The sequence below is a fragment of the Notothenia rossii genome (assembly GCF_949606895.1).
Source record: "Notothenia rossii genome assembly, chromosome: 6".
In the NCBI taxonomy this organism is placed as follows: Eukaryota; Metazoa; Chordata; class Actinopteri; order Perciformes; family Nototheniidae; genus Notothenia; species Notothenia rossii.
In genome coordinates, this window is record NC_136909.1 from 13,319,894 (window position 1) to 13,340,719 (window position 20,826).

General features: G+C 40.6%; 2 protein-coding genes and 1 long non-coding RNA gene across 3 annotated transcripts; 2 read left to right on the plus strand and 1 right to left on the minus strand.

The window, feature by feature from the left end:
- Nucleotides 1–625: 625 nt before the first annotated feature.
- Nucleotides 626–1,966, plus strand: LOC307045234 (uncharacterized protein). Its single transcript, XM_079690758.1, has 4 exons — nucleotides 626–642; nucleotides 865–1,032; nucleotides 1,199–1,347; nucleotides 1,438–1,966. Exons 2-4 carry the CDS (start codon nucleotides 1,022–1,024, stop codon nucleotides 1,626–1,628), a joined length of 351 nt encoding a protein of 116 aa, XP_079546884.1. The 5' UTR covers nucleotides 626–642; nucleotides 865–1,021; the 3' UTR covers nucleotides 1,629–1,966.
- Nucleotides 1,967–13,061: 11,095 nt separating this feature from the next.
- On the plus strand, nucleotides 13,062–15,932 carry LOC307042691. The gene is made up of 2 exons (XR_013809219.1): nucleotides 13,062–13,139; nucleotides 13,679–15,932. It is a non-coding gene; the product is annotated as an uncharacterized lncRNA (long non-coding RNA).
- Nucleotides 15,933–16,122: 190 nt separating this feature from the next.
- Nucleotides 16,123–20,817, minus strand: LOC307042688 (uncharacterized protein). Its single transcript, XM_079686708.1, has 15 exons — nucleotides 20,744–20,817; nucleotides 20,382–20,551; nucleotides 20,193–20,291; nucleotides 19,747–19,977; nucleotides 19,480–19,658; nucleotides 19,301–19,394; nucleotides 18,765–19,109; nucleotides 18,506–18,623; nucleotides 18,338–18,429; nucleotides 18,109–18,226; nucleotides 17,661–17,777; nucleotides 17,352–17,539; nucleotides 16,954–17,106; nucleotides 16,484–16,683; nucleotides 16,123–16,315 (listed from the first exon to the last, which is right to left on the minus strand). The coding sequence occupies exons 5-12, from the start codon at nucleotides 19,536–19,538 to the stop codon at nucleotides 17,469–17,471; spliced, it is 1,014 nt and encodes a 337-aa protein (XP_079542834.1). The 5' UTR covers nucleotides 19,539–19,658; nucleotides 19,747–19,977; nucleotides 20,193–20,291; nucleotides 20,382–20,551; nucleotides 20,744–20,817; the 3' UTR covers nucleotides 16,123–16,315; nucleotides 16,484–16,683; nucleotides 16,954–17,106; nucleotides 17,352–17,468.
- Nucleotides 20,818–20,826: the final 9 nt, after the last annotated feature.

The following is a 20,826-nucleotide window of genomic DNA, read 5'->3' on the forward strand; positions in this document are numbered from 1 at the left end:
CCTTGATCGAGTACAGAATAAACAAGGTTTTGGATCTTCAACTTGTCCAGGTAAGTTAACATTATCAGTCACACAAATCTGATGTGCTTTCGTCTGATGTGTCACGGTTAGTGATAGGACTGCATAATGTTGTTTTACAGAGCTCAGAGGTCCCAAGCAGCACCTGGTGTGAACTAGAGGGTCTGAAACGCAGCAGTGACTTCCTTAAGGAGCGACACATGCAAGTTTCAGCCCTTATTACGGACAGAAATCGCCAAGTAAAGACACACAAGAACGAACAGACATATGTACACACAAAGATTCTTGGCGCACCATATTAACAGCAAAAAATACATTTCTTACTAGTTAGTAAGCAATTAAGGTGTTGTGTTTCACTCTTTAGGTTGTCAAGTGGGTGCGGGAGGATTTGTGTCCAGGAAGAACGAGTCATTTCTTTGATATCTGGCATGTTGGTAAAAGTATGTATCTTGATGTTGGTAGGTTTGATTAGGCTGGCTTTTGTTTATAATGACATTTTCTTTTTTAACATTTTGTTTCTGTTGTGAAACAGGTCTAGGGAAAGCTTTGGATGCTGCTGCAAAGGAGAGGGAGTGTGAAGACCTGAAGCTGTGGAGGCCAGCCATCATTAATCACCTGTACTCGGTACACTGTTGCTGACAATTCGTCCAAGTGCTTGTTGGTGCTTAGTTTATTTTGGTTCCAGAGCACTCCATCAACATATAACCCAAAATTTGCTAACACATTAACAAGGCATTATATAAATAACACCTGATGGTATCACACAATCGTGCTTTATCAGTGTAGGTAATAAATGCATATGTAGACAATTCTAGTAACATCAGAACAAAATATGTGTTTGTACAGGAACAACTGCAGCCATTAAACTGGAGAGGGTGACTTTGAGAACAGCATTGGTGATGTTCGGAAGTTGTCTCCACAGCATCAGACCTATTCCCTGGAGGCATTTCACCCCCTCATCCTCCACTTTGCACCAAAGCACACTGGGTTCTCCTTCCTTGGGATGTACAGCAGGTAAATATGATGTGATGGTGAAAGAATGTGTACGTCTTTGGGATGTTAATAATTAACCATTTAACCGTTACCGGACAATAAGAAGTTTAACCGATTAATGCAATCAGTTAAACAGTTTATTCACATATGTACAACTTGTGAACTGCATAATCTGCTTTTTCTACAGGCTTCTCATGGCAGCCCTGCACTTTAACCATAATAGCAGCAGAGAGGTTGCTCGAACCAGTGATGGTGAGGTGCATTATGCAGTTGTCTACCCAAGGTTCTGCAAAGGTGGCTGGGTAGTTCGCCCTATCAAGGAGAAGCCATCATACGGTTAGCTGTTTTACTCGGTCCCTAAATATTATTTATTGTGTGATGCATCTATAATATCACTGAATGTGATCACTTGTTTCCTTCCTTCAGCATACGCTGCAGCCCTGATGGAGTCTCTGAGAGAGGGCTACTCCAGGTCACCAGAGACTCTACGAGAGAGCAGAGCAGTCTTGTCCTCCACTGCCCCTGCCCCTCTTTCCACTTCCTGCCAGGAGATCGCCAAGGATGAGGCAGTTGGCCTTTATCTCGCACGGCATTCCCGGTTTAACACAAGAAATTAGTGTGAAACCAGCAGATTCTGTGGTTCACAGTTTTCAGGTTAAGATTATTCTAAATTGACATTTGTTTATTTGTTAGATAAAACCTGGTAAGAGATTTTGATGAAATCTGGTCAATAATTGGGCCAAGGAGGCAAGGATCAAGTTATTTAATAAAAAAAAAACATTGCAAGATTCTCTCTCTCTCTCTCTCTCTCTCTCTCTCTCTCTCTCTCTCTCTCTCTCTCTCTCTCTCTCTCTCTCTCTCCGAGGTAAATTGTGATTTGGGATAGGGACATAATATCTACCCGGAAAACTTGATAGCCTTGTTAAAGGTGACATGTGATGCTTTTCCAGTTATTAGCCGTCCCCTTGTGTGTTATGAAGGTTTTTCTGCATGTAAACGGTGTGCAGAGTCAAAACCCTCAAAGTACACCCTGTAGCGAGTAAAACTCTAACACAAAAAATACCTCCCCAAAACGCCTCGTTGGTGAAACGTCGTAATGACGTCATCATCCATTTGATTCTTCCGGGTACGTGCTTACGAAAGCACGTACCCGGAAATAAATGGGCCAATCTGTGGAGCCGTTACGTTACGTCCGCAGAGCCGTTACGTTAAGCCCCCGCTGATTGGTCCAAATTGACCACTCCACACACACATACTCAGTGCAGGCAGCCCTGCTGATTTCTGCTCCGTGCTGCAGGCTGATAACAGACAGTTGGGATCGCGCGAAATTCTCTCTGCAGACCCATTCTCACAGCGTTTATCAACCTATAAACCTTTTTCGTACTCAATATCAAGCCACACTTATTGTTTTTATTTCGGCTGTGACTTTGTGTGTGTTCAGGTTGAGTTTGGCTGTGTTTGGCTGTGTATCGCTAAACAAGGAAATCACGGAGGGGGGGGGGGGGGGGAGCTGCAGCGAGCAGTTTAGTGGAGAAATTGAATACTGCTGAATACACATACTTTACAGAGATGCTCTATGCGAAACCAATGTGAGTTTGGAAAATTGCACAGTATTTTTCTATTTTAGTATACCTCAACAATGGAATTATGATCAGTGTAAATCGCCATGACACCTCTCCTCAAAAAATGTGATATAGGTATACTATTTGCAATTATTATTAAACCCTTTCAACTTGACAAAAGATGCAGTATAATTAAAATCACAGGTTCTGGGTTTTGAAACCTGCTAAACACTCGGGCTCAATAGCAACTTTATTTTACTGTTCTCCACTGGTTCTCCTCACACCAAAGCTCCATTTCTCTCCGATGGCCGTTATTTCTTGTAATCCTTGGCTCCTGGTCTCTTGTACGCCTAGCAGGCTCATAATTATACGGTTGTGGTCCGTCATATGCATTCGAATATACATGTTCAACCTCTTCTGTGTCAAAACTAGCATTGGGATCCATATTTATTCATACGTTAGACCGGCCGTTAGACGCGGGAGGTCACGTGCGGAGGCTTTTTTATGCGGAAGTGAAAATGTCTTACTTAAACGACGGCAGATGTCACTGTAGTGTATATTTCGGTATATTTTTTTGAAAATCTAGTGTATTCATCATTTTCCTACACATTTATTCACTGGTGTCTCTAACCTGCAAGTTGTTCTTTAAGGTCAGAATGGGGAACACAGGCAGGCAGGATACGGCACTCTATGAATGGGGTTTAATGAGAGATCCGGGACAGGTGGCACAAGTCAAACGGGATCGAAAGATAATATTTCTCTCTCCATTGACTTCAAAACATCATTTTTTCGAAATAAGATCCCATGGAGGTCCACCGGAAGGGGAGGGACTTCGCCACTCTCCCTCACCTTCTAAATTGTGCCACGAATTACACATATGATGTTTAAAAGACAATTTTGCAAGTAAAAAAATAAATGACGTGTCGTAAAACTGTGAAGTAACACATTTGTTTGTGTGAAACTCTCAATCAACTACATCTCTGGTCTCGCAGAACAACACAAGTCACCAATGAATGATAGGTGTGTAGGCTGTCTTTCATTTTGACACACAGAACAATGGGGGCTATCCACCCTTATCCACAATGTAAAGTAATTCACACAGCCTCTTCCCTCTTCTCTCTTTGAGGAGCAGCAGGTTCAGCTTTCAGAACAAAGAAACTAAAAACTAAAATGGCACTCATTTTTTAAAATATGTTGTGTAGTGATAGATTTATTTATTTTTCTTCTCAAGAGAGTAGGCTACCAGAATGTGTATTCTATGTTAGTATTTCAAATTTTTTTTGGGGAGATTCCCCCCAGACCCCCCTGCAGGGGTTGGGTTTTCAGCATGTCAACTCTTTCACTTGTGGGAAGATTGCAGGATTGGCTCCAGGTCGCCCTTTTTATGCACTACAAGACTTTATATACTAATAAAGGACTGGCTTATCTAAAGCCAGTTGAGTAGCACTTGAAATGTTTGGCTCTATGAAACCTGATGTACTTATATGATTCTGTTTTCTTCTACTTTGTATCTTCCTGGTCGAATGTACTTATTGTAAGTCGCTTTGGATAAAAGCGTCAGCTAAATGCAATGTAATGTAATGTAAAAGACAAATGTGCCTCTTTATTTCATACCGTTCAATTTGGATTGAGACAGGGAAATAATCTAAACCTCACGTGTGGCGTTTCACTGTCAAGAGGGGCGATAGCGTGTATGTAATTACATTGCAAATACTGACTTGAGCCCCACCACTGTATGGGTAAGCCCTACCCAACAAAAATACTCTGGCGCCGCCACTGCTACTTACAGATGGACAATGCGATGGCAGAGGGGTGTGTTTATTCCTTAAGCATTTATTTAGTCGTTAAACACAATTACAGAGCTGATGAGCAGCATTGATTGCTGCCGCAGACATCAAGACATCGCCGAAAAGGAAAAGGAGTAGCCTGAAAGACATTTCCAACATGGTTTCACATTTGGACACACGACATGCACATTTTTTCACCAAATCTGTCTTTCCTAGCAAACCCAATACAGTGCTGTATAGTTGTAAAATATACACCAATTACAGTCCTACTTCTATCAATTCATTTATAATGTATGTAGCTTATTTTAATGCTCTTAGAAGAGTGAGTGATTTCAAGCAGTTTAAATACTTTGTAAAATCTGTCGGGTAAACAGACATAACTTGAAAACAAATTTAAGAAAACACAGTCAAATTAAACAACAGCGAAGTCCAGGTATAACTGAGCATGCCTTCAAATAAACAAAAAATACAAACAAACTAAAATCTGTTGAAGGAATGCATCTGTAGGGAGCTCCCCAGTGGGCGGATTCCCTGCAACTGTTTGGTCTCAAAAAGCCTGCTGGTACCAATGTACTTAGGTAAATACATACATGATGTAAAGGCAACCGAACAACAAATATTTGCCAGTGAGGGATATGGTGTGAAGCTTTTCCAGACGCGTGATGTTGACAGCAAATCAGGTCTTCTCTTTTAGTAAATTTAAGATGTTTATTTGGATTGCAGGATGATGACAGCAAAACAAGAGCCGGGTGTTTGACTGATAACTAAACAACTAACTGTGATAAAGAAATAAACCGAAATTAACTCAAAACAAACAGAAAATAAGCGAAAACACACACGGTTGAAAAACTGTGTGGCTTCCCTCTGGTGATTCCCAATCCCTAATGCTGTGCACCTGTGTCCTCCACAAATAGTAGGCTGTACCCTGAAATTGGCTGAGTCCCCGCCTATGCCCAGGTCAATTCAGTAGTATCACAGAACCTTCGTATACAAATATTAAAATACATCAAATTGGCTGCAACACATGACGTTGTACCAAAGATACTGTACATAACCAAATCAAACAGGGAAGTCGCTTTCAAATCATAATAAACTTGGATTAGCAGCACAGGAAATCTCGGTAGTGCTTTGGGGACTTATTAGCATAGCTAAGAGCAGTGGCGGCGCCAGGGTATGGCTGGGGTAGGCTACAGCCAGCCATACCAAGAAATGGCTTAGCCCCACCATGAAAAATGATGTTAAAGTAAGCAAAATAAAGTCCGCAAACTCGCGCAGATTAAATTGCACAGACAGCAGTTAGTACGATTGATTTCAGTAGCCACTTGTCTGGAAATACCGAAGACTAGAAACGGTTTTGAAAACTTTTGTCACGTAGTGATCGTTTTCTCAATAGAACATCTCTGATAATGTCTTCTGGCCATTCAGAATCAAGATAACGGCGTGGTGTTGTTGCAGGAAGTCCCGACGGAGAATACTTTTGCTGTAGTACATCTCTCTATACATCGATGCGATATGACCCCACGGTTTGATGATTGATAGGTGTGTGGGCTGTCTTTCATTTTTTCACACAGAACAATGGGGGCTATCCACCCTTATCCACAATGTAAAGTAATTCACACAGCCTCTTCCCTCTTCTCTCTGCGAGGAGCAGCAGGCTCAGCTTTCAGAACAAAGTAACACAAAACTAAAATGGTATTCATTTTTTTAAATGTGTAGTAATAGATTTATTTATTTTTCTTCTCAAGAGAGTAGAATGTATGTATTATGTTAGTATTTCAAAAAATCTCCTATTGTGGAGAATACCCCAGACCCCCCTGCAGGGGTTTTCAGCATGTCAACTCTTTCACCTGTGGGGAAATTACAGGATTGGCTCCAGGTCGCCCTTTTGTGCCTTTTTATTTCATACAGTTGAATTTGGATTGAGGCAGGGAAATAATCTAAACCTCACGCGTGCCGTTTCACTGTCAAGGGGAGCATGTACGGTGTATGTAATTACATTGCAAATACTGATTTGAGCCCCACCACTGTATGGGTTAGCCCTACCATAGATTACCCAACAAAAATACTCTGGCACCGCCACTGGCTAAGAGTCAATAGAGGGACAATGTGGTATCTATGAACTAGAGCTAAAACACCAGAAACATGAAGTCTGAACTCGAAAGGGAAACCAGCAGTGCTGAGGTAATGTCTGCATCTCTCCCAGAAAAAATGAACTCCTTCTATGCACGGCATGAGAATAAGTTCCCAGATGAGGAAGATCAGAAGGCCCAGGACCCCTGCCCACTTATAATATCAAAGGCAGATGTGTGCAGATACTTTCGAAAGGGATTTATCCACGAAAGGCACCTGGACCTTATAGCAGAGCTCTGTAGGTGTGTTTAGATCAACTGGCAGATGTCTTCAAAGAGATGTTCAAACTCTCACTGCTCCAGTCTGTAGTCCCCACATATTTCAAGAAGACCACCAGTGTCCCTGCCCACGAGTTAAGACCAAAGCTTAAAGAGCCTGTGACACGATTTTCCCCCATCATCCAAACCCATCAATTTGAGTAAATATTGTCCCCTTGAAAACCGTTACTGAACTGATTTTGGATATTTGTACTTTGATAACCATTAATCTGCCCTTCAATGTTGACCATTTCCTGGATCTTCTCGGGGATTCTTCAAATCCCGCCAAATTATGGGTGACGTCAATGCGGGCACAGCGCTCCAGCTGCACTGTTCAGGATCCCAGCATCTGCATGTAAACGCACGATGGCGCACACAGCAGCAAGCTCAGACAGCGATGACAGTTTAATTTTGAACGTGTCTGAGAGCTCATATGAGGCTGAAGGATCGGTTTATTTTGTATCTGTTAGAAGTTTAGGAATTAGGTGCGTCAATATGGGCGATCATACGGTCATGTAGCCAGTGGTGGACTGGGACTAAAAATCAGCCCGGGACTCTCGACCGGCCCACTTCGGTACCACTAGTAAATTGTCAACGGGGGGAGTGGGGGATGTGCTAGTGACTTATCCGACCGGCCCACTTCGGTACCGGCCCATCGGGATTCGTCCCGATGGCCAGTCCGCCACTGCACCCAGCCCAGCCCACGTAAACTGTCAACGGGGGGAGCCTCGCTGCGGGGAAACGGTGGACCTAGTGTCCCGCTCCGAGTGGGAATAATAATAATAATAATAATAATCCGTGCATTTTATCCATTAATTTCCCCAACATTGTGGTAAAAAAAAACACACGTTTAATCCATGTTGGTGTACTACTACAACCAGTGGTGTAGTGGGGATGTTTTTACTGGGTGGACGGGGTGGTGGGTGGACGGGAGACACTATGGACGTGCTCGTGAACTGTCAACGGGGGGGGGGGCTTGGGGACCTCTGTGTCGCCTGTCAGCGCAACTTACATGATGCCGTTTAGACAATATAATAATAAAGGGCGGTGCCGGCTGTCAGCGAACCGATCCGGCCTTTCTGCGCGACTATCACTCAAATGCGGGACATAGTCTCAATGTGTGGGACGCGGGACAAATAATAAAAATGCTGTGTGTGCAGTCTCGCACAGTGCGGGACACCTGGTCACCCTACACACACAGTTCTGCCCCTCACACACACACGCTTCAAATCAAGTTGCATAAATGCTTGAGCTACGTTTTTATTATAATTACTGTGAAATCTGCCTATTATGTTTTCGTCATTATTACAACAAACACACACTTGCAACTGATAACACTGGCAATGATTTTAGATGTATTAGACTATTACAAAAAGAAATCATGTTTCAAATAAGTGGGGGTACGGCGTATCCCCGCGTCCAACGCCCACTACACCACTGACTGCAACTACAAAAAGCTAAGGTTTGTTTTCTCATCAGGAAATGCAGACCGGCTCAAACAAAAGATTTTTAAATCATCATCCTCACGATCATTTAATGTATCATATGTTCGCCGAATTGACATGAAAGCACTAATAAATGTAGTTTCATCCACTTGAGTTTACAAAAATAATCGATTTGTTTTTATATCACATCCGACGGGAGGAAATTCAGCAGATCTCACTACCGATTTTTAATCCTAATTTAATCATCATCTTCACCACGATCATTTATGTTTATGTTCGCCGAATTGACATGAAAGCACTGACAAATATGAATATACTGTAGTCAACTTCATTAAAACGTTATTAACGTGCCTAAACTCAGTAATTCACCATTTCTACGCATGACAACACACTTTGTCCGTGTTTGGCTCTCTCGCCGCACAGTGAAGCGTTCCCGCATTGACGTCACTTCCGGCTTCCCCCAAAACCTCAAAATGAGTCGAAGGAATTTTCCCGCGATGTTCGAAATTATTGATATTTATCGGAACGGTATCGCTTTTTCTTTTTTAAACTGACGGTTCGAGATTACTAGTAGCCCACTATTTCATTGCACAACAGTTGTTGGGTTCGTGTCACAGGCTCTTTAATCACTACAATCCAGTAGCACTCACGTCCAACATCATGAAGCGCTTTTTAGTCAAAATCTGAATCCCCTCCTTCATCACTGACTCACTGGTTCCACTTCAGCTTTATTAACAGGCCAAACAAGTCCAGTGTGAGAAAAAGTTTTTAGAGAGTACTTGTCCATGGACAAGTGAGTTTGGCAATTTACTTGTCCGAATACATTTTCACTTGTCCAGAATGGACACCAATTGGGGCCACTGGAATCTTCTTCTTCGCCATCGTATTTCACATTTTCCCACGGTTTTTACGACACCGCTCACGTGAGTGAGCGGTAAGATTTTACTGCATCACACATAGGGCTGGGTATCGTTTAGATTTTAACGATTCCGGTTCGGCTTTTCGATTCCAGTTATTTTCGGTTCTCGATTCCGGTTCTTTGAGAGGGTAAAAATAAGTCCCATGACAAACTGGGAGAAAAATATATTTATGAAAACATTAAGTCAAATCTGTATTCCTATTTACAAATCAGTTCATACTGTTAAATTTATTACGGTTATTGAATACAATTATATAAACATAATCTCTGCATTGTTTTGTTAGTTCTAAGTGGTGCAGTTTAAGAATGTACAATTGGCCCAGTCTCCTCTGATGTTACACTGCAACCTGCCTGTGAGACAGAGTCCAACCACACAATCTGTGTGTCCAACACATGTCCTGCAACACACATGCTGCAACCTGCCTGTGAGACAGAGTCCAACCACACATGTCCAACACATAGGCCTAATAATAATAATAATAATACATTATATTTATAGCCTATAGGCCTAGCGCTTTTCTAAAACTCAAAGACGCTTACACATGTCCTGCAATACACATGCTGCAGCTGCCCAGCTGTTCACTGTTTGTAAAAGTAAATAGATAGTATTTTAATTTCAATAATTTCTATACCCTGCCTTATAAACAATACTGACATCCCTGTGCTCCTCCGAGTATGGGGGTCCGGGGATATGATTACAGCGCGAGGACACAGGGAGGCTGCTTCACTTCATAAAGGAAATGGCGGTCAATATTAACAACAAAGGAGCTAAAAGTCCTAATAACCTTCATTACGTGTTAGAGAAAGAACATAAGAAAGTTTGACAAAGATGAGGCTGTTAAACGGGCAGTGAATCCGCTGTGTGTAGAGAGAGAGAGAGAGAGAGAGAGAGAGAGAGAGAGAGAGAGAGAGAGAGAGAGAGAGAGAGAGAGAGAGAGAGAGAGAGAGAGAGAGAGACGCAGCGATCAGCTGATCCGGAGCAGAGAGAGGGAGCTGCGGTCCGCGGGGCTCGGCTTCGCCTCCTGTCCTCACAACTCTTATCAATCCCGGGAACGGACAATTGTTATTTGTTCCTACTCGGAACCGAGTTTTGCTTCCCAACCCTGCCACTGTGCTACACTTCCCGCCCCGCCCCTGCACAGAAAGCGGCGAGATGCATTTCATTAGGAATCGACAAACAGAACCGAAACTAACATTTCTAAACGAACAATGGCGGACACGTCCAATTTGCGAATGAGTTCTGCCTTTTGTAAACTGAATCTATCAATAATATAACAATAAATCCGGGCGAAAAACGTCACTTGTCCGCCGGACAAGTCAATTGAAAGATCTACTTGTCCGATATTGTAAATAACACGTCCCGGACGGTGGGACGTGTACTTTTTCGCACACTGATCCATAGGGGCGTTCACACCAAGTTCTTTTCCCACAATAGTTCATGAGAACTCAGTTCATGAGAGCTCTTTTAGTTCTGATGAACTAAAGCATATTGCGTTCACACCGCAATGAGTTCCTGGGGGTGGATTAGGCAAATGAAGCCGCTGACGTCACTTCTTCTTCTTCTGCTTTGAGTTTACTGGCAGGCCGCAAACAACTTCACGGCGAGTACAGTAGGTGGCGGTATGCACCTTAAAGTTGCAATCCGCCAAAAAACCGAGAGAAGAAGAAGAAGTCAAACTTCCGCTTCCACTGTATATGATGCGTCTGTTTACCTTCCGACCTCAGACATGATGGAGTTGACATGCGCACAGGCACAGCCCTTATGAGGCATCTGAACAGCATGTCAATTGTACATTGACAATAAAGCTGATCTTTTATACAGTGGTTTTGGTTCTCTCTTTCATTTACCACAGCCAACAGACAAAATTACAATAGTGCAGATGTAACCTGTGTGGTTAAGCGGCAGAGGTGGGGACTCGAGTCACATGACTTGACTCGAGTCGCATATTTTTTGACTTGAGACTTGCTTGACTAACATTGATAAAAGACTTGACCTGACTTTGACTTGGTATTCATGACTTGAGACTTGACTTAAGCTTGAGATAGATGTCTTGAAAGGACTTGACTGTTTAAAATTAAATATTTGCGTTTGTTTCTGTAGTGGGATATTACGTTTAGTTTTTTCGAAAAACGTGATTATAACGCCATGCGCGCAAACCTGGCAACCCACTAGACGGCAGGAGTGTCAGTTAACATGGCAGCGGCTAGCTTTACTCCAAAAATAGTTACGTTTGGATTCAAGGATTATTTTGTCGATGACGCTAATAAGAATAGAACAGCGGTATGCAGGGTCTGCAGCATAAAGATCAGTGACAGGACCACCACATCCAACTTCATTCGTCACTACAAAAAAAAAACACAGAGAAAGGTAGGCTACGTGACTGTGTTGTGTTAGCTAGAAAGCTAACGTTAAGTTTAAGCTACGTTAGACTTGGTTTCAAATCGATTAAGCAAAGAGAAGACAAAACGGGGTAAATGAACACTAGAACCGCCAAGGGATTCATTTTGACTAACCCTGATACTGACGGGCTGTCAGGAGAGAGAGAGAGAGGGAAAAAGATGCCTCGTTTATTTCCCCTGTGTTATTATCAGAAGTTACTGGAAACTTTTGAATAATGTGGTTCATCTACTTTACGTTTGTTTAAAAGTTTTAATTATGTTGTTTTGTTTGTAGAAGTGCATCATTCCTTGATTTATTGTAAAATTAATCTGAATTTTTTGATCTGTTATGATGATAAACTGAAGCCATTTCTAAATTAACCCAATTAACCGAGTTATTATTAGGAAATTATGAAGAGGAACAAATTAAATGATTTGAAAATGATATCTATGTAGGTGCTGACGCTGTTGGCGGTTTTAGTGTTAACAGACAACCCAGTCTCACGGCATTTCGTGTTCACCAACACGATTTTAATCTATTGATTCGTGTTCACCAACACGATTTCCCCCTTTTTTTCGTGTTGCACAGCACGATTTTAAAAGCAATGTATTTCTATTGGTAGTCTTTCCCCTTTTTTTTCGTGTTGCACAGCACGATTTTAAAAGCAATGTATTTCTATTGGTAGTCTTTCCCCTTTTTTTTCGTGTTGCACAGCACGATTTTAAAAGCAATGTATTTCTATTGGTAGTCTCACGGCATTACGTGTTATAGGAAGACCGGAAGCTGTGTGGTTCATAAAAACATGTTCTTACTCAATATCAAGCCACGATTATTGCTTTTATTTAAAATCGTATCATTTCGGACTTTTGTTGCTGTCTGTGAGGAAAATAAATGGGGCTCATTTTTCCTTCTAATTTGTTATTCTTTTCAAAATAACCCACTGTTATTTAGTCAACAATAACACACAATTATCCTTGTTTTTATTTATTTGTTTAATTCTATAATCTCTGGCTTTTTTGCCGTCCTTCAGGAACTGAATTTCAAAATAAAAATAACCGGAAACAGACGTAGGCCTATAAGGGACATTTCGAGCATCATCGAGTTTAGGATGGCCGAAGACGCTACACTACCCATAATCCCCAATTAAAATGAACCGATTAAACATCTCTCTGACACAGTTTAAATGCATTTCAAGTGGAAGAATTGTTCTTGTCTCCTCTTCGTGTCTCGGGAAGCTTGAAGCTGTATTATTTAAAATATATATATATATATATTTTTTTTTTTAACCATAACGTGTACTTTACACAACATTGAGTCAAACTTATCCTTGTTTTAATCCTTGTTTTATTTATGTTAAATTGTTGTTGTCGGTTAATTTTCCATTTTATTTATTTTGGTTTAAGATATCATTATTTTTTATTTATTATTATCATGTTAGATGTTTAAACTTTTCTGCATTTTATAAGGCAATATATACTTTTTTGTTTTTGTCCGTAGGCTACTTAGGTTATTAAAGAGTTATCGTGTCAAAATATAGGAAATGTATTAATATTTTATTATATAATCGGCACAGGAAATTACATCATTCAGAGCACCACCTATTGGCCAAAGACGCTGCCACCGGCATTGCGATCCATCCTCTGACAAAGTAAGTTGGGTCACTAAAGTCTGATACATGTTTTGCTTAGATTTAATAATTGGGGCTTTTTTTTAAGCCTTTACTCGCATGGTTCATCATACATACTGAACTGTTCTAAGTCTGAGAAATGCTTTCGCCATAATCAGCAAAGCAACATTAATGTGAAATTATTCTTGCGGGCGGCTAGCTAGCTAGCTCACGTTCAACATAAGCTTAAACTAGTTTAGCTACATTTATATCGGCTCATAAGTGGTGTGTGAAAAATATTTGTCTTAATTACGGCTACATACGTCGGTGTTAAAGTGTGAGTTATACGTTATCTTAATCGCTTTTGTTTTACACATGACAGTACTAACGCTGGCCGACATTTTAATATATGTTTGGGGGGGAGGGGCATAGTCCACGTCCATGTGCTTGTTACGCGTATGAAACAGGAAACACGTTAATGAACTCAGTCTGTCTAAAGCTAAAGTAGTTAAACCGTCACAATGTGCATTTAAAAAAGCTAGTTTCACTACATAATTCACTTTTTCTGTTCTCTCCTGCAGCTCCTGTACCCACACCACAAACCCATACACTGATCTACACCATCATAAAACCAACGGCACTTTCAAGAGCCAAACTCAACCTATCTCCCTATCTAGCTCTCTTATATCTATCATCTATTTATTTATTCACCCTTCTATCTATGCTGTGTACTTCTCTACTTTCCTGTGTTTGACAGTCTGTCTGTCTGTCTGTTTGTAACGCACACACGCCGGAAGAACTACAAATATGTCAGCTCTGTGTACTTCGTAACGATTGTTGGGCGCGTATCTAATGGGAATTGTAGTTTGTAGCACTGCTCTCATATCATTTCAATGGGTTAACTTTCTATTCTTCTGTGTTTTTGTATGTTTTGAGCTGAGGTGCCAACTCAACATACAATGTTGATGAAATGAATGAAATTTGGTGATGATTCATGGTTTTTGTGTTAATGTAATAGCAGTTAAAACAGGACCGGTCAAATTTGACCGCGAACACCAAAGTAAGGGGGGAAACGAATACAATAGGAGGGTTTTAATGTAACCATTGCTTATGACATTGATGATATTTTAAATCAAAAAACATATTCCCTAAAATGTGGAAGCTCTGGATGCCATACAAATGAATAGTTGATATATGTTTTTAGGGCCACAACTTTGGCACTAGAGCACCTAGTGTTATCAAACGCATTTCAATGGTGAAACTATCCAAACATATTGCATATGACAACATTTTCCACTACGATGAAAGGCGTGTAAGCCATCATGGGTAACCCCATCCATCCTCTCCACCTGCAGCTGGACAGACGGACTCCAACTTGTGTTTATTAATCAAACAAATAAATACACACAAGGATACTTATGTGTTGTTGAGTAAATAACAGTGTGTGGTTTAGAAAAGAATACAAAATTAGAAGGAAAAAACGATGAAACAATACAGATTTCAGTATTCTGAGCCCCTACTCTCCCCATAACTGACGGCAACAAAAGTCCTACATTATTCAATTAAAATAAAGAAGTAAAAACAATAAGTGTGGCTTGATATTGAGTAAGAAAAAGGTTGATAAACGCTGTGAGAATGGACCTGCGGAGAGCATTTCGCCGCGATCCCAACGTGTCTATTACCAACGTTCAGGGAGCTCTATACACGTGGGTGACGGGGAGGGGCCCTGACCGTCCGTCAACATGTGACGGGTTGGGAGTGAGAACGTGTTGCTGTACAACAAATCACCTCTGGCTGGAAGAGAACTCTCTGCTCCATAGTTTCTCTCTTCACTGTACATTTGACATATTCAGTGTAATATTTAATATTCCATCTGTCACATAGTTATGTAAATATAACACTTTGCATATCTTGTTATTGCTCATTTGTAAATTTAACATGTATATTTTCTTCTTTATTTCTTGTCTTTTTATTTGTATTGTATAATGCCATGTGTTTTAATGCTGCTGCAACGCAACGATTTCCCAAATTGGGATCAATAAAGTTCTATCTTATCTTAAACCAACAACCAGTGTTCCGGATGAGGATCATGTCTAACCCATATGCTAACCCATATTGTTACTTCTAAATGAATTTATTTCCAAATGCATTATAATGCAGTGTGATGTAAACAAAAAAAAGTACCACAGACGTATGCTTAATTTATATTTATTATTCAACCAACCACATCAATAACATTGTTTTTAAAACAATAACATGGTCCTCTCTGGCAATGGTTTACTTATGTGTTTCACCACAATACAAGTAAAAGGCCACCAGGGTGTATGTCTTGACTCTAGAGCGTTGGGGTTAGTCTAACATGAAAAGCATGGACAACAGAACATAAAATCAATTTATGCAAACGGTTATAACATACAGTATTAAGAAATCATACAACACAACCATTTTTTTATGATTTAACTATGTATATTAAACATGTAAATTCTATGTGTAAATCAAATATAACAATTTATAACAATGTATTATTTGGTTTTGAGAACAACAATGAGATGATTCACCAAATAAACTATTTGTTGTTTATCTCAATGTCCCTAATTATACATCCTAAAAGACTGTGCATTGTACATGTTGAAGTACTTCAATCAATAAGGTTAATAGCTGGAGACCAAAAAGGAAATATAACTGACAAAGCAATTAAAGCAAGTAACGCAAAAGAAACAAAAATGAACAATTAGAGGAAAGCTGTTATTGGCCTGCGGTGTAACAGGTGCAGTCATATAAAGTTAATGACAGGTAAATCCTATAAGAGATCGAAAATAATAATGCATAGGCATCCTGTTCTGGGAAAAAAGGGAAAGACCTCCTGCTCTTGGATAAGGATGTGCTCACCAAGTTGTATGGTAACCAGCAAGATATACTTGGAGATTTAGGAATTTACATTGTAGTGTTTCAAAAAGGGTCAAAAGTGAATGGTTCATTGCTCAGGATGCATTCCAGGTACGCTGAGCATTGTCTTCAATACAATTTAAGTTGTGTACAAGTGAAATGTTTGGCCTGATGCTGCGGCGTAGGGAAAAGTCATATGGTCAACATATTCAAGGGTGATCTTCCATTGAGGAGTATGAATACAATCTCTAAATATAAAGTCAGTAAAGTATTTACATTTCTGATAGCACATCAAGTCTTGGCGGATATTCGTGCTTGAGAGCAGCAGCAATCTGGGGAAATACAGAGAAACAAAAAAGAGGGGCAGATCAGAAACCAAATTTGAGGTTTTTGAATACACAATGTATGTTTAGCATTAATGAATACAAAAGTAACAGCAACATGTCTAGGTTGAGGCTAAATCAACAAAGATACTGTACATTAATTCATAAGTAAATTACCTAAATGATGTTTCCTTCTTCATCTTCACTGGTGTCTGGACTGCTTAGGCCACTTTGACTTTCCTCTTCATGTTGAAGGAAACAAGCATCAGGACCTAAAGCAGTCTTGTACTGCTGCAGTACCACCTGCAACCTCTCCAACGCCTCAGCATGCTTCCTTCTTAGGGTGCACCCAAGTCCTCCATTCCCATTGTCTACATCTGAAAATACACAAAATATTGTTATATGGACATACTATAAATTAAATTGCTTCACGAGGCCAGAGCACTTCAATGGAGTATATTCTCTCCCATGTACATATAAAGATGATTGTCACTGTCAAGGGACTTCATTATGGAAAATGGCCGGGTCAAATGGGCAAAGGCCATTATACTCCATCCAATTTCTGTGACCAAGAATGATTTGGGCTGACTTTTTTTCCTTTAAAACTCATACTTTACAAGGTAGGTTAAGTTTTGCTTTCAACTTACCTTCCTCAGCCACCTTATCGTTTAGACCAACTGCCATGTTCTGCAACCATGTGCAATGCTGCGCCATCTCCCACAATAGGATGCATTTCTCCTCTTGCAGTCTCCTTGTAAGCATGACTTGATCAAGTATCTTTTTCTTGGCTGTAAAGTTAGCTAAAATCCAATCACAGTTATGTATATACATGAATCACATTTTCATTATAGCATAACAATATGTTTAAAACTCCAAACATGTACTTTCAAAATAATCAAATGTATACACAATAAGAAAACTTAAGATATACCCTTAAACTAAATGAACGTTCTAACACTCTACATGATATGTGCATAACTCAGCAAGGTATACCTTCATATAACAGAACTTCAAATGAATTATTATGAAATATCTGAAAACTGACCCATGCCATGAACTTCCCACGGACACAGCGCGAACATGATGCTCCCTCCAGAGAGGGAATGCTCCACCGCAGCAACATCTATGCCTCTGGCAGAGTCGTGTACCAGCTGGTTGTACTTCAGTACCTCCTGATTAAGGCGCTTTTTGTCTTCTGCAAGCTTCCTTCGAAGTCGATGGCGGAGCTTGCTGCTGTCAGAAAAAGACATGAAGTAGTGGGATAGGGATATGTGACAAACTATATTTGCAAGTGCAAAAAATATATATAATTCAGTAGGTTGAATCTGCAACCGAAAACATTATATTGTTATACCATTCTGTCGGTAAAGGGATCGCTTCCGCTGCCTCACACTTAGGTAAAGCCCCTCAATGCTTTGCTGCAGTGCTGTTTGAAGGATGTCTTCAGAAGTACCCAAAGTTTCTGATGTTCCTGTAGAAATAATTGGCAGTAAAATGTACTGTTACACAACACTTAACGGTTTTGAGAAACAAAGTTGTGCAACATATTTAACACCTTTTAACACAAATTGATGGTACAACTATGGAAACTGGAACGTATCAGAGATAAACATGGACACATAGTTGGCTTGCTGTTGCTTGAAGATTATGTCCCTGTCTACTGAAATCCAGTGAGGGTCCCATTACGTGGCATGACAAATCAGCCTTATTGCCTTAAAATTGGCTGCTCTTTAGGATCAAATCTGTAAATTCAAACAGTCATGGACAATGATATGTAGCTGGTGTTATCTCGTCGTGCTTACCAGATGCCCATTCCTTCACCTCGGAAATCCACGTCGACACCATGTCATCAGAGGCACAATGTAGCTCTGTCTTGAGTTCCTCAAGACTTGCAGTCTCTTCCAGGAGCCTCTTACTAGTCTGATAAACAGTAGACGATGGACATTTATCAAGATTAAAACGTGCTATGATTAACAACAAGCCATGTGCAAATGACAAAGGACACAACAACACCTTTAATAGGAGGCTCACCTTCACATATCTTGTGGAAAGTGCCTGATGAAGGGAGTCACCTTTTTTCCTGTTCCATCCCATTGCATGCACTGTGAGCATGTCCAGTCGTGCTTTTGAAAGTAATAATGAGGTTATGATGTGTCATCTAAAAAAGTATGCAATAATAGGGCAAAACCTTCCACTCACCTGCTTTGGACATGTATTTTGTTGTCAGGGCACAACGGGACAGGTAGCTGTTGACCTGCTCCACCTCTTCCCCAGCGGTCATCCCTGCTTCCTCCTGGTTCTTCCCACTCCATATAATCTGATGGTAAAAGGTTGCTGGAATGGTTGTGCAAAGAGGCTACATACTACTATACTAAACAGTATAGCTTAGATATTTACTACTTCAGTATTATAAATATAAAAAATATAAATGTACCTGATAAAAAAATATTTCACATACCTCGCATTTGGTAGCATGGGCTCGAGCATGCATTACACTGAGGAATGGCTTCATGGTGGTCAGCTCCTGGAGAGCAGGAAGGACACTTGCAGCTTTCTCCATGTAAGGCCAGTACTTGCAAGCCACATCCATGGCGAAGAACTTGGCTTTGGCTGGCATGAGTTCCTTTTGAAGATACAGGGGGTAGGCGAATATCTCCCCCCTGTACATATTTAAGGCCTTCAAAAGAAACCCATGGCGACATACAGCCACCTCCATCCCTTCTTCATCCAGCTTCGAAGCCCTCCTTGACGTCTCCCTCGCTGCTGTCCACTGGGAGTCCCCACATGTGCCCCTTCCCTGGGTCTAAGACACACATTACATCATGACAAATCAGTTAAAAGCAATGGAATCAGGATCTACACCATTTGTTCTAATTATCTGATTTTGGAGTTGATGGTAAGGAGAAGTAGCTGAATTTGAAGAAAGTCAGGGTCGGATATACATGGCTATTTTTGTGATATACCTATAAGGTAAAATGACGAATAAAAACTTGCATTTTTCAGTGATCTCTGTATTTTGTCGACAAATGCAGCCACCGCGCTGTCTTCTGCTACAAAGAGCCCATTAAAAAAGGCGCCGCCATCAGAACTGAGGAAAAAAAGATTAGCAAATATATCCATGAAATATAAACAGTAATCAAAAAAGTTAAATAACAACATTGTAAAAACAGGACCTTCCACTTCGCCGAAAGCGATACAGCTTCCTGTTTCCATCAGCAGGAACAGCCAACATCTCCGGCGTGCAGGCAGGGCAGATGAAAGGAGCACCACAGCAGAGCTGGTCTTCCTCATACGAGGCATAGGAGAACTCCAGAAAGCTGCGCTGCAGTGCATCTCCGTTGACAGGTCCACACTGGAAGATAATTACATATATTGCTGTGATTTTGTCTATTTACGGAAATGTTATAATGTATTATATGGTAAAGAATATTTACACTTACTCTTCCTCCACACTTTGTGCGATGCTCCAGCAGCTTTGCAAAGGCCTGTCTGGAGAATCCCGGAGATGACCTTGAGCTCTTCAAAGGAGCTCAGGAGGTCCAAGGTGTAAAGTGTGGAAATACTGACCGAAGCTGGCCAGTATCCACTCTTAAGGAGGACTTTCAAGTCGGGGGCCCACTGCTGCTGGCAAGTTTGACAGACATATAGTGGCAGATGCAAGTCGTAACGCCCTTGGAACAAGTAAATAAACATAATTAACATAATTAAGACACATTTTACAACAGTTCCATCTACAAATAGTCAAAGATGAACAGATATTACATGAAGGTTTTACTCCAAGTGGAAGCACAATGCCTCAGCCCACAACAGTAAACATATAATAACAATTCAATAGAAATCCAAATATATATATATATATATATATTATATATATATATTTGTTTACCATTGATGGTAATTAAAATCACTGGTTTGCCTGGTACCACAGTGAAGTTTGTGCCTTTACAGGAGCAGTTGGGTGCCTTCACAGTTGGCAATATGCAAGCTGTCAAAAAAAAAAGAAAAGCACTAATTACCATTATATGCTGGCCGAAGAGACATGTGAACATCAAAATGCAAGTTTGAGAGAGCATACCTTGATCATGGGTGTCATATCCACCTTCCACTCTAACAACACACGTTGTTGGACTAATTGGTTTAAAAAAAACATTCATTAGACTGTCCCTGTTGTGGAGTGGCTGGTTCTTGTGATGAAGTACATCACAGTCTCCACAGAACCACTCCTCGGGGAGACACTCTCTACACCTTGGGAGGAAATACAAAATTATTCTAATATCCTAGAATTACTTTCATTTTCATGTGTTTTTTCTCTAGGTATCCAGTTTTCTAACATCCCAAAAGTCATGCATGTTAGCTGAAATAGCAGGGCACTGAGCATTAATACTGAAAAATTACAATTAGGTAAAGTAATTTAAATAAAGGTAAATATTATCTCACCTAATAACAGCTGGCCCGTGGCAGAGGCCACACAGGGGATGACCAACAGCCTCTTTTTCTAGAAGGCATTGTAGGGGATGTGG